The sequence below is a fragment of the Brienomyrus brachyistius genome, chromosome 5 (genome assembly GCF_023856365.1).
Source record: "Brienomyrus brachyistius isolate T26 chromosome 5, BBRACH_0.4, whole genome shotgun sequence".
Classification (NCBI taxonomy): Eukaryota; Metazoa; Chordata; class Actinopteri; order Osteoglossiformes; family Mormyridae; genus Brienomyrus; species Brienomyrus brachyistius.
Window position 1 is genome coordinate 33,787,699 of NC_064537.1, and position 9,033 is coordinate 33,796,731.

A 9,033-nucleotide genomic window follows, 5' to 3' on the forward strand; every position below is an offset into this window, starting at 1 on the left:
AACTGGGTTGGGTGCTGCGATAGTGTGTGCAGTACTGCCGAGAGAATTCGACGAGAAGAGATTCTCTAAGGATTTGTACTACACTCCGTCTGCATATACTTTTATTTATCTTTCACACGATTTCCACGGCGACTTGGACGTTCTGCTTCCAGGGGAGGTGACGCATAATGAGCGGACCAACTTTTGAGAAGAAGATCACCAGCATTTTAACAGATCTTCCAGGTTCTATGAGCTGCCATCCAGCATCCAAAGATTCTCCAACGCTGCCCGAGTCCTCGGCGACAGACATGGGTTACTACAATGGACAGACAACACACGGCCAACACGAATATTACCAGACTCAGTCGTATTCGCAGCCTATGAACCCATACTCCTATCACCAATTCAATTTAAACGGAATGGGGGGTGCAGGAGCGTATCCCACCAAATCCGAATACCCTTACTCGAATTCCTACCGGCAATACGGACACTATAACAGGGAGCTGCAGTCACCGCCACAGGATATAGGTAAGATACAAAGCCTCGGACGCTGTAGCCGTACGGACTTCTCTAATATTTATTAGTTCTATTGTATGATTAAAAACATATAGTTATTTCTACAGAGAGATCAATGAATCCGGTTCTTGTTATATTCAAACCATCCATTCTTCCATCCATTTTCTAGTACGGGCTGACGATCTACCTGTTTGCAATACTGCAATAGCTACCTAAAACATTGCAGCATTTATAATACAATGACCAGGTATAAAACGACTATGCGTGACTCTTTCACTAACAGCAAGTATTAAATTGATGTAGGCGCCTTTTTACAGTTAGTCATGGGTAAACTTAAAACATTGTCTGAGTGCACCAATAAAATGTCTCAGCTTACGACTAGGTTGATTCAAAGTAAGAAATGCATATTACTTAAGTTCCTTTACATTATTTACTGTGGCTAAGAACATACTTTCGGTTAAGCCTTCTAAGGAAAATTCAGCTTCTATAAAGGATTCAGACAAACAAGTACCGTAAGGCACCGGGAACATCACCGAAGATAAATATTATTTTAAAACTTGCGGTGGATCTTCTAATTTGAGCATTTATTTACAATATTTGCGTCAGAATAACCCTGAAACGCAGTTACATTTATTTAATTTGTTTGCTTTTGAAAGAAAAAATGGCAACCACATACGATCAATCTAAGAGATATCTTGTTTATATGATACTATTTGATACTGTTATTTACAGCAGACGTAATGAAATCTATTATAGGCCAAATATTTCAAGTTGCTCACTGCTGCGCTATTAAGCGAAACATGTCTAAGAAGCTGCAGCCGTAGTTGTTTAAATGACAGTAAATACGGCTTCTCGTTCAGGTATGCATAGAATTAAGCCGTCCATCTGAATTTTTAAGAATGGGATTTTATATTCTACTAATGAAATCACAAACACCCAGAGCAATACACTGAGCACGATAGCACTCTGCTGTTATACTTTGCGGTTACATGGAGTCAGGTATAAACTTTGCAATGATCTCAGATTTCATCTGCGGTAAATTTCGTAGTATGTTCTGATACGTACTGTAACAAAAATCATTATTTAATTATTATGGTTTCAGTGTCGTGTGGTTTTGCTAAAGCCTCTTCTAATTATTATGCTAAAAACAGGCCAAAAATGATCGATTACGACTGCACCCCGAAGCATTCGTGCTTATTGCAGTCACAATCCATTAACGAATCATTGATATGTAAAATTAACACAATCGCCGAATGCCCGTCGTGCATTTAAGTTTTTTAAGCTTGTCTTCAATGCAAAAATGGAGGACGGCCATTTGATTTTCATAAACACAACCGAAAACTAAAAAGGTACTTTAAAAATCAATCCAGTACTAGACAAATGTACGATAAATGTAAACATTAAATATCTGCATGTGTACCTGCTTAGGTACATAAAATATACTAATGGCTAAAAACCAGCGTGCATCCATACGAAACATGCGTATATATTCAAGCACTCTAATGTCAGATATTTTTTCAGTCAAAGAAGAACCTGAGCCCGAGGTCCGAATGGTCAACGGAAAACCGAAAAAGATCCGCAAACCTCGCACCATTTACTCCAGCTACCAACTTGCGGCTCTCCAACGAAGGTTTCAAAAGGCGCAGTACCTCGCGCTACCCGAGAGAGCGGAACTCGCGGCTCAGCTTGGACTGACGCAGACGCAGGTAAATTCAGACGTTAGTGATGCTGCAAAAGGCCATAGTTTAATAAAAAATGATATTTAAACCACTTAAGCTCCGCAAGTAATCTCACGGAAATTGGCAGAAATCCGATTTGAGGGGTTCAACGAATGCATGCCAAATATGTGTCTTGTGCATTTATTGAATCATTTGAAAGGAAAGGTGTGTTTAATTTTTATTTAATGCCATTGCAGTTTTCTAGTTGGCGGTTTTATCCGCCAAAAATCTTTCAAGAATACGCCTACTTGTACTTGAAGCAATTTGGCCTAGGCTAACTGTATACTGTATACAAACCCGTAGTTTATTTTAGCTTAACAAAAAATAGATTCCGCAATTAATGAACTTGATTTTAAATGATACTTAATACTTTACATGATATTTATACTTAAAGGTGTGTGGTATGCCTTTTTGTGAGGCTATAAGCCTACTAACACATATAAAAGAGCACATTCTCACATTAAGCTATACTATTTATTAAAAACAAACACATCTGTGTCTCACTTCAGTTACTAAAATTAAGATAAACTTGTAAATCGAAGGAAGACGACAAGCTTTAGAGTAACAGCTGTTTAAATCAAGACCACAATCAGCACTGTGCATTGATTTAAGCAACACTGTCAACAATCTGTCACATCGCCTTATTAATGTGAAGTATCTGGCAATTGTTGTTTTATACTAATCATAATTGTTTATGCTTCAGAGGCTTTGTCTCATGCCTCTGGGTATGATGTAGAGGCATCTTACTGTATCCCATACAAATTCGAATGACGTGATCGGGGTTAAATTAAATAGCTAACTAAGCTGAAATCCGTGAATATGTATAACAATTTCAGTATTAAACATAAGCTTGGATTTGTAAGTCAACGATATGTATTTTGTTTCTTATTTTCATCGACAGGTGAAAATCTGGTTTCAGAATCGGCGGTCCAAGTTCAAGAAGCTTTACAAAAACGGAGAGGTTCCGCTCGAGCACAGCCCCAATGCCAGTGACTCTATGGCCTGTAACTCGCCACCATCGCCGGCTGTTTGGGACAGTAACTCTCACACCAACCCTACCAGCAGGGCGCCGCTTCCGCAGCCTCCGCTCAGCTCATCGCCCTCTTATATGGAAGATTACAGCAATCATTGGTATCAGCAAGGATCGCATTTACAGCACCCGGGCTCTGTACATCATACGCCACCGCCGCAGAGCGTTGGTGCCGTGTATTAATATGGACTGGTGTGTTATCTGAAAAGTGAAAGACTTTTAAATGCAACTGAGTTTATCAATACACGTAGTCCAAAAATAAGCTGACATCGGGGGTACCCATAGTGCAAGAGTTTATTATTATTATTATTATTATTATTATTATTATTATGTGCCCTTACTTTTAATTGAACGCTTGAAAATCAAATGTCAGGTAAACCCATCACTGTATTATTTAACAATCTAAACATCGATCTGTATTCAAGAGCACATAACATGTGTATATTCAATTCACTTTCTCACTTGTAACATTTTAAAAAGGTATGGAGTGGGTTTTAAATTATTAATGATGTTTTATGTTTCGCTGTTTATTTTTTTCCTTCTAAAGAAGGCGCATTTTGTTTAAACCCAAACAATAAATTTGACCTACATTTTAGCCGTAAATGTACATTAGATTCATGACATGCTTTAAAGACTCAGGTTGTTATTTATATATTTTGTACAATAAAATGTCTAAAACTGTACATAGGTCTTTGTTTATATACATATATAAAAATAGAACCACTAAACCATATTTCAGTTTGAAATACAAGACCGCACTGTGGTGCCGAAAATTTTAAAAAGTCATTTAATTATTACATGTAACTATTGTTATTGTTATTGTTATTCTATGAGATTAAATAAAATGATTTAGAATTGAACCCTATGCATATTTAAACATATTCGAAATTTGCTTGTTTTTCAAATCATTTGGACCACCGTACAGAAGCTGTTTCACCACTGACACTCAGTAACATTACCGTTTTTATTCTTATGTACTTACAATATAAACCATGAACTATTTCAAGTCATATGCGGCTCAGATAATGAACTTTTCTTGCACTTTTTATATATTTATTCCATCGCAATTGTTTCCAGCATCTTCTAGGTGCACAATTGCGCTGTTTTCCTTTAATCAATCAACGAAAATTGGGTACCAAGTATCAGGACGGGCTGTGCCGCATAATGCAACTTGTAATATGTATTTAAGACAATTGCAAATAATGCCTAGATCCAAAAGCTGGCTTTAACTTTGCGTGGTGTAATGAAAGAGTTAAGTCAGGGCAAGAATCTCGCCTGTAGTCCTCTCAGTCCGCCTGAGCAGTCAGAACCAAACCCTGTATGGTTTTAGGGCTGCGTGCAAAGAAGCTGTAGGAGGCGACAGGCAAGCAGACATGCTGGAGTCACCGGATTTTATTAGTATTCTGTTGCCAGATAAAAAGAAAGAATACAGCAGAGAGAAAAAGAGAGGGAGAGAGCGGGGTAGAGACAAACAGACTGAGAGGAGAGAAAAGACTGCTTGAGTAGTTCTTTAGCCCCGGGACACGTGCATGCTGCAAGTACACATACCAAAATGAGAGCACGAAGACTGCAGGGGTTAGGGGCAAGAGAAAATGGTGCAATTCTCAAGCTGACAGTCAAGTCGTTTAACCATTTCTGTGCCGAACCCGTTCAGATTCTGGATTGCCCTCTGGGGAGGTGGGTTCTTTATATGTGAGCCGTGTAAGTACAATGGAAATTGAACACTGAGAACAGGAACGGTGAACGGGAATAGAACCAGTGAATTGCCTTTTGTCACATTGTCTGGCTTTGAAACATAAATACTTTCCACAATTTATTTCCAACATGAATAGACGTGTGTGTGCCGTATACCCCTTTTATTGAGAATGACAAGCCTAGCTAATTCAGTCCCGTAAACCCTGTGTTACCAATTGTCAGTCATGCTTCACTGACCCCTATAGAAGAACAACAGTGCAGCATATGTCTGCCACTGGTCAGCACAACCAAAGGCAATTGCGTTACATGTATACGGATGAACATATGTTCCCGAAGACATCTAGGGATTTTTTAACGTCACCTGCAATCAAAGCACATGAGACAGCCTGCAGGGGTGGGAAACAAAGTTTCTCGGTAACCTTGACTGGTTTCAATATTAAAAGTATGATTTTCCTGTTATTCGTACTATCCCCCCCTCCCAGAGTGTAAGGGATCCATCAACAATAGTTCTTAAACAATCCTTAAGTTGCTTAAAGCTCTTCCTTCCTTTCCGACATCTTAGGCAATACTAATGGTGATTTCCGTAACATCTTGCAGTATTTCAACTGAATCATTTTTCCGGGTGCTGACTTGTGAAACAGCAATAAGACATTACATAAATGTATATAAAGTATCAAGCATCTACAAAAACAACGCAGTTAATTGGCACATCCTGCTTCAGACCTATCTGCGGCCACAGCTCTTAGCTTATCTTGTTCAATACAGTATAGCCTTCGATCGCGAGTTTTCAGTTAAAGTTGTCTCTTGTTTTTGTTGGGCGTACTGCGATCACACCCGCATCGCGAGGCAAGTTTGGATGCTCAGTTGCGCTCAGAAATTGCGGCTTTTTAACGTTACATCTGACTGCTACTGGAAAATCCTGTGAGCACAAGGGGCCCCAGCAATTGGGCTCATCTTATTCTCCTGCTCTCATATCTCAAGTTGATCCTTTTCCGCGTATTCAAACGACAACTTGGTTATAACTGAATAATCACACATTAACGGCATACAGATAATGTGTCAAATTTATATGAAATAATATATAAAAATCTAGAATTTTTCAAACAAATCGAAGAGGCAATAAATAAATGACAGGGCGGATAGTCAGCGTCGAAGTAGGGCTCGTTCTAAATAGGACTCAGGCTCCTACGGTCGAAATGTTAATTAGACTAAACACGTAAGTGTACCCGCGCACGTGAAGGTGCTGGGAATATCAAGGGCATGACATTGGGTTGCGCAATGGGGGGTTGAGGTCTCCACCAGTTTAAGGTGGTCCAGGGGGGTGTATTGGCTGGTTTTGATTACTGGGTGAGGGGGGGTTTACAACCCCCATCTCCTCCATAATTTACAGTTTACACGCACGTTTGGGATCATTTTGTATAATCAAGTTTACGTTTATAGACACCTCGCAAGCATAATAGCACCAATTCATCATTCAAATAAATATTCATAATAAATAAACAAAGCTTAAGTTCTACTATTCATACATCGTTCTATTTTTTACTTTATATCTCACCTTAGGTACATTTTGTTTCATATGCCTTGCAGTTGAAAAGTTGTCGTAAGTATTATGTATTCGAAAAACAGACAAAAACGATGCATACACCGGCAGTGTGCATGGGATAACATATGGTGATATAGCGGGATAAAATTCGTAATATTGTTTTCAGCAAACATTCACCAACGCTTTATATTTCACTTCCCGATAGTTCGTATTGATGAAACAGATGAAACGCGCTTCCCATAATTACACATTATGTTCAGTAGCTTCATTTTTCGTGGAGCAGTTTTTTTTTCAAAGCAATGTTGCAATGTTCTTTATCAAATTAATATTATTCATTCCTGTTGAGTCCTAACGCCAATCTCTCTATATAACTACGCTGTGTTGATCAAATAAAACAGTCATGAAAGTGTATAGGCCTATCGTTTAAATTCATAACGTATAGGCAAGTACATGTTTTATGTGTGCGTGCGTGTGTGTGTGTTTTAAATCCACATACTTCAAAATGTTTTCACTCACACGAATCCCCATTGGTTAGCTATAAGGCACTACAGCAAAAAATAGAAATTATTGGCATCGAATGTTGACTTGACTTAGCAAAGTGTCGTAAGATTACGATCACAGATTACTAGGCATATCATTTGTATTTGCCGAGATAGCCATCTAAGAGGTCTGAGACAATTACAGCATATTTTTAAGTAATTACTATCTGTCAACAGTCATGACTATTGAAGCAATAGCGCCAACGTTATAGAGGAATATACTTAAACAGTTACACATTAATGCATGCTTTTGTATTGTTTTAACATGAAGGGCTGGTGAACATGATTTCTTCAGCCTGCCCCTCGAAATAATTATTTTATACCACGATCAAAAGACATTACCGCAAGCAAGTCCGCGGAAACCGCAACTGTCCTTGGTCCCATGTTTCTAATTTTATGGGGTTTTTTTCAATACCGGTCGTTTTTGTTTTAATTCTTATTAAGCAATTTCTCCTCATCTGTTAAAAATATATAGTTCGGAAGCAAGGCCATTAGGAATGAACCGCAGAAGCCATATTGTAATAAGTGTCTCGCTTAAGTCACAGGCAAACCGCTAATACACAAACCGCTAATAACAAGGTTTGTATCAGCAGATGGACCACCAACGATTAGTAATTAAGACTAGAAAAGAAAATAGTAAATAATTACAACCAATCCCAAATCTGATCCTTTGACCCTACTAATAACAACAACAACAATAATAATAATAATAATAATAATAATAATAATAATAATAATAACAATAATAGCAACAACAACAACATGGGCGAATTTTGGGGCAACAAGCAAAATACATTATAGCCCAGGATAAAGTATATCTGTTGTGAATTAAATGATCTGGCGGCTGCGATATGTTGCGATTCGAATACGTCAACATGTGCATTTAACAATAACGACAGAGGGCGCTAAACGGTGCTTCTTACCGCAATAACTTCTTATACATAACTCCATTTACCTTTAATGAAGAATACATGTGATCGTATTAAAATTCATGTATTTTTTACTGACTACAGTGTTAAGAGGAGGAATGTAAACTAAAAGGCAGAAGTATTTCTTCATGACTGTCAGCTACTCCAACAGGTCGCTGATCAGTGTTTGGTAATCCAGCACATTAACTTCTGCGTTATCAAGACCTGTGGTAATGTTTTGTAATTTGATTCAAGATATAATTTTATTTTCGTGAGACTGACAGATTTTATCTACTATGAACTTCATTTCTAAATAAAAAGCCAAAATGCGTGGTTTACAAATAATCATTACGAAATGGTGATATAATATGAATTGTGAAATGTTTCCACATATCATACTGCATATCTTGTCGCGCAGCACAATCTAGTGCTGTTTCAGGGAAAGGTATTTAAATATTTAATCAGCCAATCGTGAAATACTAGGTGTCAAGCGCTGTTTTCGTGCACACAGGAATAATGTACAGAACTGGAAAAAAAGTTGTGAAACCTAAAACAATATTTTAAGAAATAACCAGGAAAAGAACCTTTACCTGAACTGCAAACTATACAAGCACTCCGGTCCCAGATCATGGACAGAGAGACCATAAACTAGTCTGAGAATTGCTGGGAAACGCTTAGAAAAACGGTTTACTGATTATTTGAGTACTTTTGCATTCCCTTCTGGGAGGTACTAAAATACTGTGAGGAAAAACATATTCTTTTTACCGTAAATTCAGTGACTAATACAAACATGGATGTCACTGGATTTCTTAAGGTTATACATTAAAAATATACAATATATAATAGATTTATACAAGACGTCAACTGAGAATAATTATATTGTTACAAATAAGGTGGATATTTAGGCATGGGATCGTTAAATTAAGTTACCGAGCAAAGAGAGAAATGGTAAATGGCAAGCCAGTCAGAAATTACAAATGATACAAATGTGAAGTGTAAGTATTGACCACTTACGGCAGATTTAACACTCCTGTGTCTGAGTAGCTGTACAGTTCTCTAAAGTGGGTGCATCAGTATGGATATTACCAATGGCAGAATGCAGTAA

At 37.8% G+C, this 9,033-nt stretch overlaps 1 protein-coding gene across 1 annotated transcript; it reads left to right on the plus strand.

Annotated features, from left to right (window-relative positions):
* dlx3b (distal-less homeobox 3b) lies at nt 1–4,103 on the plus strand. The gene is made up of 3 exons (XM_049013396.1): nt 1–507; nt 2,017–2,201; nt 3,115–4,103. The coding sequence occupies exons 1-3, from the start codon at nt 168–170 to the stop codon at nt 3,424–3,426; spliced, it is 837 nt and encodes a 278-aa protein (XP_048869353.1). The 5' UTR covers nt 1–167; the 3' UTR covers nt 3,427–4,103.
* Nucleotides 4,104–9,033: the final 4,930 nt, after the last annotated feature.

Coding starts and splice junctions, on each gene's coding strand:
- dlx3b (XM_049013396.1), top strand. CDS start 168: ATGAGCGGACCAACTTTTGAGAAGAAGATCACCAGCATTTTAACAGAT. Junction 508..2,016: donor GTCACCGCCACAGGATATAG/GTAAGATACAAA, acceptor ATATTTTTTCAG/TCAAAGAAGAACCTGAGCCC. Junction 2,202..3,114: donor TTGGACTGACGCAGACGCAG/GTAAATTCAGAC, acceptor TTTCATCGACAG/GTGAAAATCTGGTTTCAGAA.